General features: G+C 40.8%; 1 protein-coding gene across 4 annotated transcripts in view; it reads left to right on the top strand.

Moving 5' to 3' along the window:
* Positions 1 to 16,606, top strand: part of foxn2a (forkhead box N2a) — a 62,249-nt gene extending 45,643 nt beyond the window's left edge. For all 4 annotated transcript variants that reach the window (XM_034682123.1, XM_034682122.1, XM_034682125.1 and 1 more), the window contains 4 exons: positions 6,747 to 6,871; positions 7,039 to 7,088; positions 9,290 to 9,358; positions 12,532 to 16,606. In XM_034682123.1, the coding sequence (XP_034538014.1) occupies positions 6,747 to 6,871; positions 7,039 to 7,088; positions 9,290 to 9,358; positions 12,532 to 12,959 (672 nt within the window). In that variant the 3' untranslated portion in view covers positions 12,960 to 16,606. The remainder of the gene's footprint in view (positions 1 to 6,746; positions 6,872 to 7,038; positions 7,089 to 9,289; positions 9,359 to 12,531) is intronic.
* Positions 16,607 to 22,072: the final 5,466 nt, after the last annotated feature.

Here is a 22,072-nt window from a genome sequence, read left to right as displayed (position 1 = left end):
GAGGAAGCTAATGTGAAACAAAGTGCAGAGTTCAGTTTTCAGGAAGAATCTGTGTCACTCATGCAAAGCAGCCAGTGTTCCTGTGCAGAAAGAAATGGAGAAGTTGACCCAGTCAAAAGCACATGTGACAAAGGGATAAAGACATGATGAATGAACTGAGTGGAGAGTTTGCATCTTTTTGTTGGGTAATTGTTCATCACTTCCTAATAGTCCTTTCATTTTTCAAACCCTGGTGTGGGAAAATGTGGTGACGAAGAGAGGTAGAAAAATGAAGGAGAGAGGTAGATTATGACCTTAAGTTACCCTCTTATTAAATGTCAGTGAAACCGCCTTCAGAGAGCAATTTAATTATGTAAATTTATGTATATTTCCTTTTAAATCAGGAAAAAGGGAAGAGATTTGGAGCAGATATTGACTGTTATTTATATCATCCATATCACTGAATGCAACACCAAAAAGAAAAGAAACATGAAACTGACTCTGACATGTTTGTAAGTGTTTTACCTCTTAGGGGCAGGCCCTAAATATTGGCATAAACGCTTCACTAGACACAAAGTGAAAGGGAAAGTTCCATTGTTGCTGCTTAAACTGATGTCATGGTTGAATGCAAGAATATTAAAGTTCACAATATATCCAAGAATTGTTCAACATAGACCAGATTGACTGATCAGTGTGCTGCAGGCAGAAGAACAGGTATGTGTTGTGTCCGAAAATAGTGAAAAAAAAAAGAAATATATCAAAAGTAAAGCAGTTTAAAAATGACCAAGTAGGGCGTACACTTACACCAAGAATTTAACTTCACTTGGAGTTGTTGAAAGTAGCCAAATGACGTAGTACACCTGGCCCCATCTGCAGCAGTCCTTAAGCCCAAGATCCACAGGATGCGTCGCGTTACGTTACGGCTGCGCCGCGCACGTCGCAGCAAATAGGTTCCCATTCAAGTCAATGCTCTAGAGTCCACAGGGCGCGCTGCGGCGCGTCTCAGCTCCGTCTCTGGAGCGTTCCGCCGCGCCGCTCTGCCAGAGATACGCGGGGAGTCTATTTTCGCCGCTCCCCGCGCCCAGCACGCGTCAATCGACACAGAAATGATCGAACTATCCCGGAAGTCAGGCACGAGGATCGTATGCAACATCCGCTCACTTTCAAAATAAACACCATGTGCAAACACAAGATCGTAAATTTCACCACTTCTTCAACATTACGTCATAACCTGTGGCATCGGGCCAGACGTCAGTCTCAAAAGATATCCGACACCATGGACGAGGAAAAGTTTATACTGTGTTGTTCTCGCGCGTTTTGGAGTTCTCGAGGGATCTTGAGTTTCCTGCTCCGGAGTGCGCGCCGCTCCAAACACGCATCCTATGGACCAGGGCGAAAGCCCCGGGACGGAGCAGAGCCGTGTCGCAGCCGTAACGCGGAGCACACGCATCCTGTGGATTCCCCGAGTTAGTCTACTGTAGCTTCACTGGCTGCTTCTCAACAAAGGGGAAGAGCTGACCAGCTTCCCCCTGTGTCCAACACTCTAACAATTGACAACTACCTCTTACAACCCCACATCAAAAAACTCTGAACTATCCCTTTAATATTGACCCCACCAAGTACATGCACATGTTTTATTTTAAAGCTACTGTGAGGAGTTTTAGCAGGCTTTTATACAGACCCAAATTAATACTGGAGCAAATGTTGACACAAAGGAGCTTTAAATTAAAAGACACATCAATATGAACACCTACAAAATGACCTTTCTGTCATTAAATGTACTGACATACATCTATTATTCATTATTAACACACTTTTATTGTATTTTGATTAAAAACATTCTAATATCGTCATGTTTTAAGGAGATTTAACTTTAAAGGTGACATATCATGCAAAATGGACTTTTTAATGGTTCTCTACCTGAAATATATGTCCCTGGCATGTCTACAAACCCCCCGAGAATGAAAAAAATCCATTCTGCCCCTGTTTTGATTTCTCCACCTTTCTGTAAATGTGTGCTGAAACGAGCCGTTTCAGACTTCAGTGTTTTTGTTACGTCACAACAATATCCGGTCTGTCACGGAGTCAGAGCTCAGAGCTTGTTCAGCCCATAGACTGTATAAAATAATACTGAATCCCCCCTCCGTTTTTCATTGCCTGCACAAATGTGTGGTAACAAGGAGCTTAGGAGGGAGGCATTCTAGTTGTAGGCTGTCTTAATAAACACAAAGGTCGGTTTTACTCCCCACGTCTGCAGATTTGAAGATCTAGTGGATGATTTTTATTTATCATTGATAAGTGCTAGCGCTAGTTACTACAGCTACATAGCTACAAGTCGTAGCTGTAGCTGTGTAGCAAGACACACGTCTACATACTGACAAATAAAACAACAAGAAACACAGAATCTGTGACCAATCCTTCAGAAAAGGTCCTGCTGCCTTTCTGGCAGAGGTCGGTTTTACTCCCCACGTCTGCAGATTTGAACATCTAGTGGATGATTTTTATTTGTCATGGATAAGTGCTAGTGCCAGTTAGCATAGCCACATAGCTACATGTCGTAGCTGTGTACCAAGACACACGTCGACACACTGACAAATAAAACAACAAGAAACACTAAATCTATGACCAATCCTTCAGAAAGGTCCTGCTAGAGGCGCCTCTCCGTCAGGATCAGATTCTGGATCAGATTCAGAGGGTTGAAGTAACGCTATCTCTGAGCAGCCGTGTATATTCAGCCAACATGTAAACATTAGATCAACGTGCTGGACAGCAGACGCACATCCACTTCCTGAGAGGGCGTGGTCAGAGAGAAAACAGAGTGTTCTGAGGAGGACTGAAGAAGAGGGTTTTTCAGGCATGCCAAAATCTGATTTCAAAGTGTTTTTTTGAGCATAAACTTTAAAGACATGTTTTGGGGACCTCTTAGACCAATACATATTGATGAAAAAAGCGTGATATGTCACCTTTAAACACATCTCAGTGCTTTTACATTTAACTACCATAAAGTCTCCAAACCTCTTTGTCAAGACGAAGCGTGTGGTCTGCTCCTCTTTGATTGACAGCTGTATTGCTGGATCCCAACAGGTGCTTGCAAAAAGGAGACATCACCTGTTCCTAACCAAGCCTTGAATACCTCGCTTTGAAAAAAAGCCAAGCATTATAAAATCCAGATATCTCTGATGTGAAAGAAGCCAACATTCTAACAGAGAATTCAGTGTTGATGTAGATATCTATCACTTCTAAACAAGAAGCTCTGTATGAAATGTGTATCTCAGGAGCTTTATCAGAATACTTTTTTAGTTTCCTTTCAATATAACTTTAATTTGTTTATGTTGTAGAGCAGGGGTTCCCAAACTTTTCAGGCCATGACCCCCAAAATATAGGTGCCAAAGACTCACAACCCCACTGTTTCTCTGTGTAATTAAATGTTACTTTATACTTAAAGCTAGGGTTGTTAGTCACAGAAAACTAGCATGAATTTGAATGTAGCATTTCCTCAGGACTCCGTATAACCCCTCCTCCCCTCCCCTCCGAGTTCCTCCAAAACCAAAACGCCGACCCCGCTCACATACACGAGCGCCGCTGATTCGCAGCACATCGTTTGTGTTTTGCATTACATCAACTCATGTCTCACTCAGCAGTAAGAAAACACCAAAACATTATCATGAAAGTTAAAAACACAAACAATTTCAATTCAATTCAATTCAATTTTCATTCAATTTGCTTTATTGGCATGAACAAAGATGGTTTCATAATTTGGCTCCTGATGGCAGGGATTGGTTGGTGTTTTCCCAGGTTTACTCAGGCTGTAGATAGAGAATTTTTTTCCACTCTTTTTTAAGAACACATTATGTATTGACTACCATCGGGACAGAATGATCATTTTAAGCAGTATAACAAAAAGGGTATCTAAATCTGACTACCAACTCCATCTTTAAAGCATTAAAAAAAAAATCTGGAAGACATCTCCCGACCCCCACTTTGGGAACCCCTGTTGTAGAGATCTACAGGGGGGTTTCTCCCTCTACAGTCAGGCCTGTGTCAGACATGTTCATGCACTGATTTAACTGGGAAGTCCCTTTCTTCATAATGTGGCACATTTAAAAACGGAAGGAGTCAACCCACAGGCCTTCACAATCAGTGCAGAGAGTTTAAGATCTCCTTCAGTACAAGAATACATGATCGTAGGAGGAAAACAATCATTCAAACAGTTCTAGATAAGTCACAACTTGTGTGATAATAAATCAGAATCAAAGTATAAGAATCAAACACAAGAGGAAAGAGTGAGAAGAAGTCAGGCTCCATCAGAGTGGATCAAAACCAGAGAAAAAAAAACACTTGATGTGAATTAGTCAGTGATAAACAGCGGCAGCCATATTGAGCTTCAGTGTGAGTTCATGTCTGTGACCGGCAGAGTCTGCCATGCCAAAGCTGTGTCTGGCTAAGACCTCACATTTCCCCACCGTGGGAGGGCATGGCGGTTAGCACTCAGCGAGAAGCGACATGGTGAGGCACAGGCCGCTCAGCATGCAGGTGCGCAGTGTGAGCCCTTCGTCTGCTGAGACACCAGCGCCAGTTTCACATGACACTGGCTGGTGGTTTCCGTTGCCATGGAGACATTTCCTCCTTCCTGCATCAGAGCTGGTTGGTAATCTGAGTCAAGGTTATTCTCCTCCCTCTCTCCTCTGCTCCCTTCCTCCCTCCCTCTCTCCCTCGCTCGGCTCTGCTCGGCTCTGCTCTGCTCTCAGACTGGGCAGAGTGCCGCCATCAGATAAAGTGACAGTTAACACACTCCCGCACACATCGCCAAACAGACAAATGTATCCTCACACGGCGCTGCGGAGGACGCATTTCCTCCTTTTGTTGAGGCTGTTAAGGAATTCTTAGCAGAGCTTTCTCTGCTTTCCTCTGTTTTTTGTTTCCTCTGAGAACTTCTCCTCTAAACTTCGAAAGACCGGCTGAATGTTGTCCTTTTCAGAAACTCTTGTGTTCTGTCAGAAATACTTTAAACCTTCAATGTTGCTTTTGTTTTATATTTATTGTAAAGCGCTTCCATGTCTTGTCTAAAGGCTGCTGTTGTAAAAGTGATTGCTTTGCCACAATGACTCTTTTCTAAAGTTTAACCCTGACCTTCTAATCATCATTTATGAACTGTTTTGCAATTACACATCAAATCTGAGTGTTCACTCTCTCATTGCATTGATAACTACAGACAGTGTGTAGCTTGTGTCACTCAAAGAGGTTTATCAGTGCATTTATAAGGGCAGAGAACGGGATTTCAAGTATCCAGATGCATTATTTACATCAGTAAATGCATTATGAGGAAGCAAATGCATACAGTAAACATCTGTATTTGGCCTCAAATCACTGGATGTGATCATGATGGTGTCTAAATGAGCTCCTTTGACTTTGCCAGTTCTGTTTTGAGAGCCCCAAGACTCATCGGTGGCTCTACTTAGTGATCTAAGAGCAAAGGGCCGTCTCCACTGACACCCTTGTTTGCTCTTGCAGCATCTACTTTCTATTCAGTCAAAATGCAGTTCAGTGTTTTCAGCACCCTAAGTGCAAAATACCCTCACTGTCAGCTGGTGTTTGTGGCTGGGCTCACACATCGCTCGCTCGCTCACTCAACAACACCACCATGCTTGTCAATGACGCTTCTTGATCACAGACCAATCACAGTCAACAAGGGGCGGGACCTCTGAGGGGAATTTGTCAACAACCGAGATTCATACAGAAGAGAAACTAACCACGGTTAGTTTTTGGAGGCACAATTTTTCTGTCAGTTATTTTCACATTATCTTTGACAGATGCCGCTGAATGAAAACATATAACATATTCAGAGCATAAAACAGACCTAGAAGTCACTACTAAGGGAAGACAGAGTGCCATGGGACAGTGTTCGTGAACTAGCAGCAGCAAGCGCAGGTGATACAAAACATGGCTTCAAAAACAGTTTCCTATAAGTTAAAGTGCAATTCAATTCAATTCAAACCTTTATTTATTCTTGAAAAGACATTAATTTCCCTCATTTCCAATGTCTTCCAAATCACAGGCACATTAGAAACAGCAAACAAACACACATTCATTCACAAAACAATAGATGAATTAAAACAGATACAGTTTGAGACACAGTGGTCTGAGATCAAAGTCTTAAATTCTGCAAAAGAGGGAATGGATATCAACTTTAAAGTCTGTTGGAGGGTATTCCATGATTTAGGGGCATCAATGGAAAATGCTGATCAACCCAGTTCAGTATTAGAATGAGCCAATCAGAAGAGCGAGTGCCATAGGACCCATGATTCCAAAGGTTTCCCAAGTGCCCCAACAGGTAGCACTAACTGCATACAAGTGCCCAAGTTAGTTAAATACTAAAGACGGCACAAAATATTAAAGGGAAGAAGTCTTAACTGGGTAATAGTTGAAGACTCGCTGTCCTGATGTGGCTTTAAAAGGGAACCCAGTGCTTCTTTGCTCATCAACAAGGAACTCTTTCTTGAGTCTCAAATGTTCTTTTATGGTTTCTATGGTATTCCATTTTACAATTTAACCCTTCATTTGCTTTTTATCATCTGTTATGATATAAATCTTTAAAAGGACAGAAGAACTGGTCACGGACATGTTAGTGGAAACAACTTTTCCATTCCTCTAGGACATTTCTTTTCCTTTTACAGAACGTCTCGATCTTCCTCAAGTCAAACGTTATCTTGCAGTCTGTCTGATTCTCAACCTGTGTTAAAGTTTGATTCCTCTGCTCTCTCCTGCAGGCTAATGGCAAAGGTTCTCTGTGGTGTGTGGACCCCGAGTACCGCCCCAATCTGATCCAAGCGCTTAAGAAGCAGCACTTCCCTGCCGCACATGCCTTCTGCACACCACCCGCCTCCCCACCCAGGTAAACCTTTTATCCCGCCGCTCTGTAGGTAATGAGTTAGTAACAGCTTCATGTTCACTTCTTCCAGGTGACTTCTCATTCTTTTCTTTTGGAGGTCTCTGTGTCGGAGTTTTAAAGGGTCACATCTGACTTTGTTTTTCATTCGTTTTTTTGTTTACCCTCCACAGTGCCTCCTCACCCCCTCGTCATCTCTTTCTACAAGGCTGCTCATTCAAAGGTGAGACCGCAGCAGACTCCTATCAGTGTTGAAGTTTTGAATGTGCACAAATGTAAAGCTGCCCGCTCAGCATTAACGCACCGATGTACCAGAAACCCAATCTGTGCAGTTTTTCACTTTGTGTTCGTGCAGTATTTTGATTATGTTGCCTTTGCACATTTCAGCCCCAGAACATTCAGCATCACTGTGCTTTTATCCTCAACTCTTGGTTTTAATGTGTTGCTTTCAAGTCATTGATGCCTCATGTAGACCATAATGTTGAGAGCTCCCAGTCGATGTCTCGGCTTCCTCTCTCCCCCCCCCCCCCCCCCCCCCCCCCCTTTGCCTCTTGGATTTGTAACCTTGACGACAGGCAGAGGTTCTGCCGGTGCAGAGTGTCGAGCACTCAGTCTCACAGTAATCATTAATAATTTAGAGCCCCAGAAGTGAGCTCTGAGGCTTTTAGACACTTTGTCAGGTCTGAAAAAAATCAGATGCACTCGAGTCTTTGTTTTGTTGAGCGTATCCAATCCTTTAAGCAAGCATTGTGTTTTACTACAGAGTATTAGGGCCTCTTAACACAGAAGAGAGTCAGATTCTGATTGTAAAGGAGAACTAAGTTGTAAAGTTAATCATTTCAGAGCCCTGGTACCTATAATGACGTATCGCTAATGTGTAAAAGATGAAGTATTCAATTATTTGGGAACACTACCAGTTAAAAGTTTGGACACACCTTCTCATTCAATTTCTATTTATTTTAATTATTTCCAACATTGTAGATTAATACTGAAGACATCAAAACTATGAAATAATCTGGTTCTGCCATAATCTGGATTACAACAGTAGTAAAATAGGGCTATCCATTGTGTACTAACCCTACCTCTGAACAACACAACTGATGGTCTCAAACACATTAAGAAGGCAAGTCATTCCACAAATGAACTCTAGAAACCATTCCAGGAGACTACACTTTTATGTGAATTAAATAGGGGTGTAATGATTCTTTTTAACATGATTCACGATTATCATGATTCGTGGTTGCCGATACGATTAAAGGACGATATTGGTTCATTTAGAACGATACGATCCGAATCGATTCAGTCACTTTTCAGCCAAAAATGAAACTAGTGTGACTGTGACATAAAGACCTTGATACTGGACAGCCCTAGATTCTTGTTATTTCTTGTAAGGGAGTCAGGTATGACTTAATCATGGATATAAACAAACAAGTAAACAACAATTAACGGCAAATGCATTCACATTTTATTTGAATAAAGTGCAACCAACACTTCAGGTTGAATTAACAGGAGGTTAACCTTTTCTGCTCTCATTTTCAATATTCAATATATTTTCAATAAAAGTACAGTAAGTGCAGCATCCAACATTTCAGCAGTAGGTTTACCTGCTAGTTCTTTACATATCCTACAATCAGCGAGCGACTTATTTAGAACATCTCCGTCTTTGCAAAAGCCAAAGTGTTTCCACACGCTGGACCGCAATGGTGGCTTGATAATGTCTCGCTCACCTGCTTCTCCACTGCCATCCACCATGCTATGTTTTGTTGTCTGCTGGCGCGTGGAAATAGCATCACAGACAGGCAGCCTGAATTGACTAACTTTTAAAGTCTTTATCATTAAAAGTGCAAAAAACAAAAAAACACATCCATACAAAGTCTGCCGTGCTTAAATCCTATTCGATACTAATTTCCTAGTATCGATACAATCGATTTATTACCTTTTAAAACGATGTTAGATCGATATATGTCGTCCGGAAGGCCAACTTGCCGAGCACAGATCGATGTAGTTGGATCATAGGAATATAAATGGATACATCGCCTAGAATTAAATAATTCAATGTATGTTCTTTCATAGTTTTGATGCCTTCAGTGTTAATCTACAGAGTTTAAAATAATCAAAATAAATAAAAACCCTTGAATGAGAAGGTGTGTCCAAACTTTTGACTGGTAGTGTATGCTGAAGAAAAACTTCTCAGCAGTCCTTGTTTTAGCACAGGTGACTGACAGCTCCTCTCATATTCTCCTTTAAGATACATTCCCCTCATGAATTGGCCCTGATACTCTGTACCTGTGGCTGTTTTCATTGTAGTCTAAAATGATCAAGACAAACCCAGACCTCCCAAAACCTAGACGAGTAGAGATGCCGCAGCGATCACTGCTTTCACGCCGTAGGACTGACCATCATGCATGTTCTCTCCTCTTCCAGAGTCTGACATTGATGCTGCCACTGCCATGATGCTCTTAAACTCTGCCCCCGGGCACCACGTTGACCCATGTAAGAGAATCCACAAGCAGCCATACTTTCACCTGTTCTTCTAGCTGTCTGTCTGATACCCCTGACATACCACCCTTTCATGGCTTTCTTCTTATTTTGTGTATGTGTGCCTTTTATTTGTGACATGTTTCTGTTCTTACTAGTAAAACACTGGTTCATCCACAGGAGAGGTTTCAAGAACATCGCGCACGATTCTTCCCGTGAAAAGACGTGTTGAAGGAATAGTTTTCACATTTTAAAACACAATAGATAACAAACAGTTAGTTTAGCAAGAAACACTGGGAGTGGGGGACAGAGGATAGAAGGGCTCCGGTCAGAGGTTACAACATCAAACTGCCGGCTTGTCGAATGCTGATAGTTGTTTAACACGCACAACACGTAGTGGAACTTCTTTCGGCAGTGCAATCATCAGATCTTGTGTGGTAGACAATTATTAAGCATGTTTCACATAATGTGGAACTACAACATGCATTATGCTAAATAGTGTCTGGGTATTGTGACAGCAGCTTGAGTCTGTTTCTGAATGTTTCATTAATGCAGAAACTTAGGCTGTTCCTTTGGTGCATGCTTGATTTCAGTAAACTGGTTCTTAAATTTAACCTTTTTATTTTATATCTATGAAGAAAGTCCTTTGAGTTAATTCTATCATGATAAAGATTTGATAAAGTTGTACTTCTCCCCTCAAAATAAATTCTGCCTGACTGTGCAGCGAGATATTTAAAATCCTGTTTAACCTTTTAGGGTTGAGATGAGTCTCAGTTCTGCTTTACACGTGTAAACAAAGCAAGTTAAAGCTGCAATGTGCTTCACGCTGTCTGACTTCAGTGTTTTTATACAGTTGAAGAAACTCACATTTAAAAGGGAGTTCACAGTGAAGTTATTTTATGGTTTATGTGGCATCAGTCGCAACACTTCTTTCATAAAACAAACATCTAAAGCTGCTGTCTGTGACGGCCCACGGTAGATTCAAAACCAGAATTAAAATCAGAGATACTTTATTTATCTCCAAGGGGAACTTCAGGTGTTGCAGTTGCTCCTATACAGAATGTAGAGATTATTAAAAAAAAAAGGGAAATATACACTACCAGTCAAAAGTTTGGACAAACCTTCTCATTCAATGGTTTTTATTATAATGAAAAAAAATTAGAAAATCCAGGCCTGAAGTTTTGGAAACTCAGAAAGTCATGGAAGTTTGCTTCTCAAATAATAACAATAATAATAATACTTTATTTATGTAGCATTTTTTAATACAGGTAACAAAGTGCTTCACAGTGGGCAATAAAAACAAAAAGAAGTGCAAAGCAAAATGAAGCGAAAAAAATCTAATGAAGTAAAATCTTAAAACAATACAAACTTATAAAACAGACCCTTAAAATCAGAGCTTTTTAAGAAACTGCATTTATTTATTTTTGATTTTTTCACACCTTTATTAATAGAGGGAGAGGACGGTGGATAGTGTAGGAAACTGGGAGAGAGTGGGGGAATGACATGTGGGAACGAGGCCAAAAATCAGAGCTAAAATTATATAAAATCACACATTAAAAGCTTTCCTGATCTTCTCTGGCAGGCTGTTCCAGAGTGTTGGAGCTCTGACTAAAAAAGCCCTGTCCCCCTTTAGTTTTCAGTCCTGTACCCGTATAATAGAGTATATAGTTTGTAAACATCTTAATGGGTTTGTCAGTGTTACTGCAGTATTTTTTTTGCATCAAACAACAGAGCTAGTCACTAATTGTAGTTAAGGTATACTCTGCAAAATTGTGACTTGGATTGGATTCTTATTTCTCATGTTTACACAGACATTTCAAGGAATGTATGGTCATGAAAATGTGTCTAAATTTCCGGGAAATGTATCAGTCAAATCTGGATGAACCCCAGCTTTACATAAGAGGAAGAAATTCTATTCTATCGTCAGTTATATTTCAACACAGGCACACCTCATTTTATTTAACAAGGTTCGGATTTGATTGATCGTCTGGCACGCCATCAAACAAACCGACACTGCCCAAATTATCACGTCAAAAAGTGGAGTAATGTCGTCGAACAGCAAAGTGAAAGATTGTGGGAAAGGATGCCAAGATGGATGAAAGCTGTGATTAAAAATCTGGGTTATTTTACCAGTTATGTAATCCTGGACTCTTCCTAAATTAAAAAGTAGAGAGTAATCTGTTGTTTTCAAACAATATAACCTTGTTTTTGTTTTTCTCTTTAAATTATTCCTGGTTTGAAAACTACTACAGCTTTTTGTAGCCTTAACCAGTCGTCACTTTCTGTAAATAAAGACCGAGGTGAGGAGGATTTCTTTGGGTGATAGGAAAAATGACGGATGCAGGAACATGAAAGAGTTTAGTTCTTTTTTTTAACTGTTTATTTTGATTTTTCACAGCTTGACACACAGTTTCTACATTAGTTACCATCTATATAATGAAAGGAAAAAAAATAACAATAATAATAATAATAATAACAATAATAATAATAATGATAATGATAATAATAATGATAATAATAACAATAATAATGATAATAAATAAATAAAATAAAATAAACATTTATATATAAATTAAATACATATAAAAACTATATATATAATGATAATACAAATAAATGGTAAAAATAATGACAGGCTTTTCAGTCAGGGGTCAGGGCCACCCATATAACCACGCTCTATGTCGAGCTCAGCTACGACATGCAGATCATGCATGGTTACATGTCCAAATAAATAAGAATGTAGTTCCATCTTTGTATAAAAAAAAAGTCTGTCTCCAGTTGCAGATTTGCTGTCATCTGTTCCAGGATGTAGACCAGGACCTGCTTTAGTCTCTGTTTCCACTGAGCAGTTGTTGGTGCCTTAAAAGAGTTTGGTTCAATGAAACACAAACCTCTGAATAGAAGAACCAGAGAATAATTTATATAGAGCTGTATAAAAAGGCAGCATTAACACCAGAGGTCAAATTTAAATCTAAGGCCAATGTGATGAGTGGAAGTTGTTAAAGAAGTTTTTTCACCTCTGCTTTGGATTCAAATGAGAAAAAACAAAGCTAGACACTCTTCTAACTAGATTCTGTAATATTCATTTACCTCAGTCATCATAGTTTGAAGCTTTCCTACAAGCCTTTAAATGATCCTTTTACTTTTAAATCAAATCTCACCCTCTCTCCACCTTCCTCTCTCCTCAGGCAATTCTGAAGGCCCTCTGGACCTCTCCCGGCCCGACTCGGTCCTGGTGAGCAGCGATCCAAAGCAAGACCACAACTACAGCAGCGTCGCCCTGCAGCGCTGCTCCTCCCGCTCCTCCTCCTCATCTCTCTCTTCTCTGGACGAAGGAGGCTGCGACCGGAGGCAGTCCCGCCGCGCTGGCAGCGAGGGCTTCCACAGCGACGAGGACTCCGACCTCTGGGACGAGAGGGGAGTCCAACAGACGGCGTCACGGCGTCCACCAGCTATCAAGTGGCCCGCCGTCAAACGGCAACGTCGAGAGGCGAAGCCGGAGCTGGATGAGGAGCTGAAGGAGGCGGCCGGCTCTTTGCTGCACCTCGCTGGTATACGCAGCTGCACAGAGGGCTCCAAACGCACTGTCAAGAGCACAAAACTTAACAGGAAATAAGATTTTTTTTTCGTTTTAGGCCCCCCATCAGACTCCGGACCCTGTGAACCTTAACCTCTGACCCCTGATCGTGTGTCCCAGTGTGCCTCCTTCTCCTTATCTGATCGTTCATTGACCATTTCGAGCCTTTTTTTGTTCGGGAATACCCCTGTCCAACAAAACAAATGGCAATAGTATCGTTCACACAGGAGAACAAAGCCATATAGAGACTTTTGTAACTGGGGGGGGTGACTGCCGGGGCGGGTTTTTGGGGCTATGGAGAACCATCAAGAAAAGAAAAACCTTATCCAAAACGACCTGCCTGCTTCTGTTGGATTAGACGATCGCGAGTCAAGGATCTCCCTCTGAGAGACGAACTGGGAAAAGCTGAAGGTTTTATAACTCAAAGCGTTGCATGCTTCCTCCTCAAACCTGTATCCTCTTCCAAGTGATTCTATTTATGAAGCGAATGAGTGCATGTTTGTAACAGACAAAGTCTAACCTCCGGGTGTTATCAGTTTCTCCTTTTTGTGCCACTGTTTTTTGAACGGAATTCTTGCTCTTTGAATCCTCTTGTACGAGAGATGCAATAATTAATCCACAACCTTAACCTTTTGACATTATTTCATGGTGATGTTTCTCCGAGTCGTTAGTTAAACTTTACAATTAAGAAAAAACGAACGAGCAGTACTATGATCTTGTTATGCGACAAAACTTCTACACACACGAGCTCTGGCTCTATTTCAGGATTAGCAAGATGTTGAAATAGTATTCCTCTGCCACTGCCAAAATTTAGTTGCAAAGTTAGCTCAACGACATCGCTTCTGTGTGGCCATTGCAGCGCGACACAAACGAAAGCTTGTTTTTTTTCTTTCGCTCATCCTGTCGACCCCCTCTCTCATGCATCAGTGTGTTGACGACATTTAATGTGCAGACACAGAACATATTCACGTGTTTGGTGACAGCCTATGCAAAGTGAACATCTGCAGTGTCAGATGCTCAGTGTGCTCATAGGTTAGCCTCCATAGGTTTTGTTGTATTTTAGTGTGCGTGTGTGCGTGTGTGTGTATCATAGTGCATGTGGACATGCGTCTGAACTTGATAACGATGGTCAGATCTTTTTTTATTTTTGACAAAGAAGTCCTTCTTTCTCCATGAATGTGATTGGTTTGATGACAGGTCTGCAGAGCAAGCTATTCATTTGAAAATGATCGCAGCTTCCTTCACCGTGATTTGGGTTTGTTTTCTCTTTGTTTTTATTTAACCATGTCATTTAGAAAAATCACAACACAGCTCATTTCCTTTTGGCCATGTTAACTCACACCTTGAGAGAAAGTGTGTCTGACGCTTCTTTTGTACATGCACGGCAGTCCTTCATCATTATTAACCAGGTGAGTTGCATGTGTAAACACAAACATCCGAATCATTCACCCTGATTTATTTAATTAGAATTCTCCTGCCAGCCTCTTAGAAACATTTCACAAGACGTCAGGGTGAGCCGACGTGTGAACGCAGCGGGTAAAAGTGAGCAGGCGGGGTCGAGGTGTTCACGTTGAGCGGCGTTTCTTTGTTTCACGCTCGCCTCAGTCGTCGGTATGTTTCCAACTGTTGATTTTGTAGTTCAGAAATGTCCTCAAACACACTGAAGGAATATAAACACAAACAGTTACCCTTACTGAAGACAGATCCAACTCCCCCTGAAAAACGCTACCCTTCTCACATCAGCCACACAGAGTGTAAGGAGTTGTGTGAGCGTGTTAAACACAGAAAAACTCCCACTGTGAGGGGCATGTGTGAGGGGCGAGTTCCCAAAAATGCAGGGGGTGAATATCCTGCATTGTTTAGAAACTCTCAGGAGTTGATGTGAGAAAGAAGGGGCTTGATTTTGGTTCAAGTTCCCCAAGAGGGGTGGAATCTGGATGCAGCGTGAGAGAACTGGACTCTCTGCTTGCAGTCACTTGCGAGTGATAAGTTGACAGCTTCTGCTGCTTTCATGTTGTGCCCTCAGTTAGTTCTTGCCGGGCCTCTAGTGTTTCCTCCGTGCCCTTCCTCTTAGAACAAAATAAGGAAGTGCACACTCTCTTCTCAAGCTGTGAAATGGAGTGTTGATTGCATGCAGCTCACTGAGGGGAAGTTGTGCAAAAAAAATGCCACCATTTTTTTATTTGAGCTTCTGAAAAAGGCTGCACACTCTGCCAACAACACAAGGTAGCATGGATCTGCACACACACTTAGATGCAGATTTCCCCCAAAGTTCTTGGCCACAAGGTGTCACATCCAATGATAGTATAGCATGCATGGTGGGTGCCAAATGTTTTCTCGTGCCACTGATTTAAAGCCGCAAAAGGGGGCCATGCTCGCTTTTATTCCCCCTGCTGCCACGATGTAGTTGTGATTTAGAGGAACAATGCCCTACTTTTTCTGAATCATCCCAACAGGAAATGGGAGAGGACTCTGGTCGTGCCGTGACTTAACCAATCCTTTTTGGTTTATTTTTGTCGCTTCGGAGTGGGAACTGCTCTCAGCGGAAAGAGAATAAGCTGCAGTTCTCAGGAGTAATATTTGCAAACACTGGTCTTGTTTAGCTGTGAAAAAAAAGAACAAATTATTGTTCATTAATCATCATCTTATTTATGACTTTAATTTATGGGATTATTGAATGCATACTCTATCAAACACTGGTCATTTGATACTGACTAGGCACATTTATTTCCTCCTCTGTGAACTCCTTTTAAATAAGTTTATTTTCCTTGTTTTTATTTTACAGCAATACGCCTTTTTTTCCTTTCACTATGTCATAGTGATTAAGTATTTTGCCAATGTTTATTGTGTTTAGAGCGGGTGTTTTTATTTTCACTTTAACCATGACTGCCAGGTTTTCTTGATGTTTTGTTTTGCTTTTTGTTAGTCTGGATAGAGGACACTTAATTAACATTGATCCTGAAATCTTCTGTTGCCAAATTTAACGTACAGCCGGGGTATTAAATTCAAAGTGAACACACTCCCCATGTACTGTGGAGGTTATTTAAAGATGATTCAATCTTTTTTATTTGTACACATGTCTCATGTTTTCATTTAGATTCTGACTGAGTAGTCATAAATTAAAGCTCTCATCACAGATTAGAAATTAAAAAAACAAATACTGCCATCATAACTCATGCTTCCAGGTATTGATACGGGATGTTTGAACTGTAATGAAAATGTCTCTGAAAAGTGGAACTCAGCCCCTGGTGTAGTTTGAGACCTACATTTGAGTTTGGGGGACGACTGCAGAGGAATTATGGAGACCTGTTTGGGAGAATTTCACTCATTCTTTCTGTAGCACTTGCAAAAGAATTTTTAATGTTGGTCTCAAAGTGGATGAGCTCACGACTGACACCCGGTCGCTTCATCGCTCATCAGCTGTTATTAAATATTGGTTATGTGAGTCTCAAACTTCTGTTGCAGTTCCTTTTGGGTTTGATGATCATTTTGTTCCATTTGACGAAGCTGCCAACCCAGTATCAGTTTGTGTCAGTTGTCTGCCATGTCTATCGGACCGACACACCTTTTGGTTTTTGTATGCTAACCTCTGTTGATAAAATGTTTATAAGATTTATTTTCGCCAAAGATATGCAATTGCATTATATATGGTATTACAAAATATTAATAAAAACCTGTTCTTGTTATCCCTGGTGGTATCTTGTTTTTTTATTCCAGGCTGAGCTGCTTCAGTGTGGAACGATGATATAAGCCTCCAGGAACAATGGCTGACTCTTCAGGCCTTCAGGTGCAGCCAGAGGTGGTGATTTCACAGACATGAGATCTCACGTGATCAAACTTTCAGCCCGCAACCCCCAAAATATAGATGCCAAAGACTCCTGACCCCCACTGTCCCTCAAAGTGATTTAATGTGGCTTCATTTAGCTGGTCTGCAGAAAATGACCCTACCTATATGAGCATGTGGCTGTGTTTCCTGTGCCGTTATGAATCAACCTGCTGCTACTAATGCTTATGATAAATAACTGTTCACTTACCCTAAATTTAGGAGTCATCTGGCAACAAAAAAGGCAGAAAACTCATTACATTTTCTATTTTCAAGGTTTCATTTCAAGTTTAGCTGCTGCTTTTGTCGATATGTTTTACTATAATGGGTAACCATGCACTAATTTTAGATAACTTTAGAAAAAAAAACATTCTGGAAGACATCTCATGACCCCCCCATTTGTGTCTCGCTACCCCCAAGGGTGTCCCGACCACAGATTGTATATAAAAATGGACGTCATCTCGCTCAGCTCTAAGTGACGCTGCCAGAAAAACTGCTCCCCCTAGTGGCTGGCTGCAGTATAGGTCAAAAACTCCATCTCCCCCATTCATTTGAATAAGGCTTCGGTCAAACCTTAAAAAATACATACATGTCGTACGAATGTTTCTCACATCCGTATGCTGTGGTGATATGTAGTTATTATTTGTCTGTTTTGTGTTCAAGGCCTCTTTTTTTCTGAAAAAAAATTTTTTGTTAGTTATTAGAGGTTAAAAAACGTGGTTTTACATCCAGGTTTACTTTGATTGACAGCTACCTTAGGGGGAAACTCCGTAGGACCTTGGGACGGTACGCTGTAGGGCGGAGTTTGTTACTGTGGAAACACATAAACTCCCTGCTGTGCAGACTCTGGCTGCAGAACATTTACAAGATGTCAGCTTTCTGGAACGGGATATTTTGGCTTCAAAACTGTATAATGGGAAAAGGCGGAGCGACACTGTCCATTATATATACAGTCTATGGTCCTGACCCACACTTTGGGAACCCCTGTTGTAGAGGAGTAACGTACACCAAGTGATTTGTGAAGTGCTGACCATTGGCAGTAGACTAAAAGTGAGGAAAAGGGTCGCACACTCTGCTTCCATATGTAGTTTTCTTTCATTTGATGACCTTTCAGTCCTCTGGCCTTCTTCTGTAATCTTAAAATTAACATCAAATTACAAACTGATGGAACCAGAGTCTGCAACACTCTCTGCACTTTCAGAACATGAACAAACATGGAGGACGATCAACGTTGGCGTGTTCTGTTTTGTTGCAAAAAAACAGAGAAACAGGAAATGAAATTGGGTAAATAATTCCACAAGTTGGTTTTCTTTTCCATGTTCCACCTGGCTCAGGGCGCTGTTGTGTTTACATTCGTTGCCATGTTTGTGAGAGCAAGTACAACATCAGGTTGGTGACACTTCCCAATCTGCTCTTCTCATTGGTTACTCCTTCTGAGGCAATCCAACCTGGATTTGTAGATATCAATCATGTTTGGTATTAAAGGTCTAAGGTAAGGATCTCATTTGGGAGCAGAAAACAAGTGGTCTTGACACCACACACTGGAGGATTATTTGGTGGATGAATAATCCAATTGACAAGCCCCAAATCAGGTCACGCCCCCTGACCTTTGGGGTGGCCTATCAGGCCCTAAACCAGACGTCTAGTATGTGGCTAGCCTTAGACTTCACTTTTAGTCCACTCCATTTTTTTACAGTCCAGTTTATAACTTGAGAAACAATCAGAGGAGTGATTGTTCATCTGTTTCTCGTGGGTCTCAGTTTCACTGTTAATATTAAGTTGTACAGAGACTTCACTCTTGCGTACTTCAGTGGTATGAACCTGAAACAGAATAAATGTGATTAAAGTGATGAATAAATCCAACATAACCACCAATGGGAGCCGGGATGACATTACATTACACTGCTTCCCACACAGACTGTTTCCTCCTGCAGGCAAACAAAGCCTTCTGATATTTGATTTTGCAAAACTACTCCGACTACAAATTGAAACCAGAACACACATTTAAACTTATCATTAAAATGACAAAGAGCCCTCGGGTAGGTACAGTCTACAGCAGGGCAGATTCTTGAGTCAATTTGAAGCAGGCGCTCTTGGTTATGGAAAGTTCAATGACTGTTGTGTTAGTGTTTGCTACATCTCCGCTCAGCATTCCTCCTCTTCTCTGCTGATCCGGTGCACAGGAGTTAATCTGTTAACAGAGCCGTCAACCAAAGAGGTATACTCCTTTTAAAGGCATCAAATAACTAATAAAAACTAAACTTCTCAGAGGAAAATCACACACACATTATAAGAGCTAACTGGAAAGACAGAAGCCATGTTTGAAAGAAATGTATTTGTTTAAGTCTGTAGCTTGACCCTTGTCCACTCTGTGAACATGGAGGAGGCGGGCTCTATGACCTATTCTGCAGCAGGTCAGTAGGGGAGCTCTAAAGGCTTTTGCCAAGCAGCAACCTAAGGCTGAAAAAGGACACCAATGCAAAAGTTAGAAAAACTGCAGTTCCTCAAGTGTCCACTTGTGGCTGCCTCCAAAAGCCAAGGAACCCCAATTGGAGCTCATACTGTAATATGTGTTTGTACAGGATGTTTTTTGAGACAGTTCTGGTCTCAAAAAAATTAAATTTCTTTCTACAACAGCTGTGAAAGATTAAGGTCCTTATAACTCATCCATCTTGTTTAAATGAAGGCTAACAGTTATGCTTAATTTGCCATATTTTGGGGTGTGGCTGATTTCACTGACAGGTAAGTAACTTTTAGCACTTTTAAAACATTTAGTTACAAATTGCTTCACAGGCACAAAAAAACAAACAAGCAAGCAAGATAGAAGCAAAATACATATGCAGATATAATCAGACAAACAAAGCAATAGTCAGACAACCGTAGAAATTAGATGTGAGGTTCTATGAAGGCATGTGTATACAGATATGTTTTGAGAAGTTTCTTAACCCTCCTGTTATGTTTGTTTTTCAGGGACAGCAATAATGTTCCTGGGTCAACTTGACCCGGGGCATATTCAATGATCCAAAAGTGTCAGAACCCCCAAAAAATTCAGATAAACATTCTTTTAATCTCATTATCAACTCCATTACTAACCATTTAAATCAGTATTTAGTGCAATGGTGTTCTTTAATTCACACAGATCATGGTTCAATGAAGATAACTCACTCATTATTTATGAACACAGTTGCAAAGAAACATTTAGTATTTGACACGTCTGACCCCTTTTAGCGTCCACTTTAACTGCAGGGTCAAACTGACCCACAACCAGAAATAAGCCATTTACATTTTGTTTGTTGTTTACACTAATTAAGCCAAGCAGAAGAAGTTTCATAGCAAAAAAAATACTTTTAACAGTTTTTTTTTAACTTTAAAAAGGGTCAATTTGACCCGCAGCATAACAGGAGGGTTAAAGCTGTCAACAGACTCAGCAGACCTGATGGCTTGAGGGAGAAAATTCCAGAGGGAGGGGGCGTAGATGGAAAGGTGGACCTGTTGTAGCTGTTTGCCAGGAGAAAGGGTTAAAAACTCATACCCATCTTTTTGCTGGAGTCAGCATTTCCAGAAACCGCTGGGAGACATCACTGAGACTACGTCCATGTTTTAAACAGTATAGTTTTGGCTTCACTTTTGGGGGGCTGCTATGTCCTCCTTCTATTTATAGTCGGTGATTCAAGCAAAGCTGCTGTCAGAGACAGTCAATGACTTCAGTTTAAAAAGGGTTTCACTTGCTGCTTCAGAGTTGTAAAAAGTATCTGATCTACTAAACAGTTTCTTAAGCCGTAACATTAATGTAAATTCCGGGGTTGTGTCAGTGATGGATGCTTCATCAGATGTCCTAACGACACTCTGGGCTGTAAGTTAATTAGTCATGGAGGACTGTGGGATGAACACAGTGTGACCCTGAACAAGGGCTTGTCTGACTAGCCTCAGGCCGGCTGGCACGGCTCTATTGTTCAATAGAGTCCTGTGTGTGTCGACTGGAAGAGGGGGGGCTTCTCCCTGCTGACTGCCTCAATTCAGCTGGAAATCAGAGCAGCATCACCTCCCCCCCTCCCACACGGCCCTAGCAACCACGCCACGCCGACAGTTACCAGGCAACCAGACAATGCTGGAGCCACTGGCTGTGTGTGCGTGTTAGAGAGTTTGAGTTCTGCCTGTATGCATTTAAGATCAGGAGAAACAGCAGCAGAGGAAACGTCTTTATTTAGCACAAAGCCCCTCTCCCTGAATATTTTGCATGTTTCAGATTTGAACAGCTGATGGAGTTAAAAAACCTCCCTGCATATGATTTCTTTAAAGGAACAGAAATACCCCTCTATGTGGTGAAAAGATGAAGAGATTATTATGGATTAGGTGAAATTAATCGTGCAGGATTTGAGCAGTGATGGCTGCATTAGCAACATGCCGTTTCACTTGTAGTCCCAAACGAGGTCATGTGAGCTTTAAAGGAGACTATCCTCTGCTGTGCTGCAGCCCACTTGTGATTTCTGACCTTGTTTTTGTTAATGCATCCATAGCACACTGAAACTCAGCAGTTAATAATTCAAGGAGGACAGAGCAGTACTTAAATTTGCCTTAAATTAAAATGCTATAATGTCGACCTCAAGGAAGGGTTGATTTTTGTGGTCATAAAATATCCTCCTTTTTTATACTTCCTACATTGTCAGCGTACATACATATGGCCAGTGCAGTATATATTTAGCATACATTATATAACCTGTGTATGTCATCACCTAAAAGAAAGTATTCAGTCAGGATGTTCCCTTACAGATATTACTTTTGATCAATTGAAAATGCATTGCTTACAATAACAATCAAATGGTCTAATAGAAGCCTGTTAAATTATTTTTTGTAAACAAGACAGTTTGGGGAAAAACTGACATACAAAGTAGCCAAACAGTAATTTTATCAGCCCTGCAAAGCTAAAGAAAAAAATATATATATTTAAAAAAATGTAATAGTTCACCACAAGTTAACAAATTATATATAAGGTATATTAAACCAACAACAATAATAATAATAATAATAATACAAATAAATAACAATGATAATTCTGAAAAAACGCAATAAAAAAGTTGGATGACAAAAAATGGTGATGTAAGATACAATTGAGAGCCAATATTATTTTAAATATAGTAATAAAAAGTAAAATTCATAGTACATTCTCTACCTATCCAGCTAAGGAATTCATATCTGTCTGTCTGTCAGTCTAGCCATCTATCTAACTCCACTCCAGCAGGCGGCAGTAATACACTATCAAAATTTTCAACCACCAACGAAGAAGAAGAACGCCATCAAACCAACCAAACGCTAGATGGCGCCCTGTTTT

Source organism: Notolabrus celidotus, chromosome 4 (assembly GCF_009762535.1).
Source record: "Notolabrus celidotus isolate fNotCel1 chromosome 4, fNotCel1.pri, whole genome shotgun sequence".
Lineage (NCBI taxonomy): Eukaryota > Metazoa > Chordata > Actinopteri > Labriformes > Labridae > Notolabrus > Notolabrus celidotus.
This window is presented reverse-complemented; position numbering and strand designations above follow the sequence as displayed.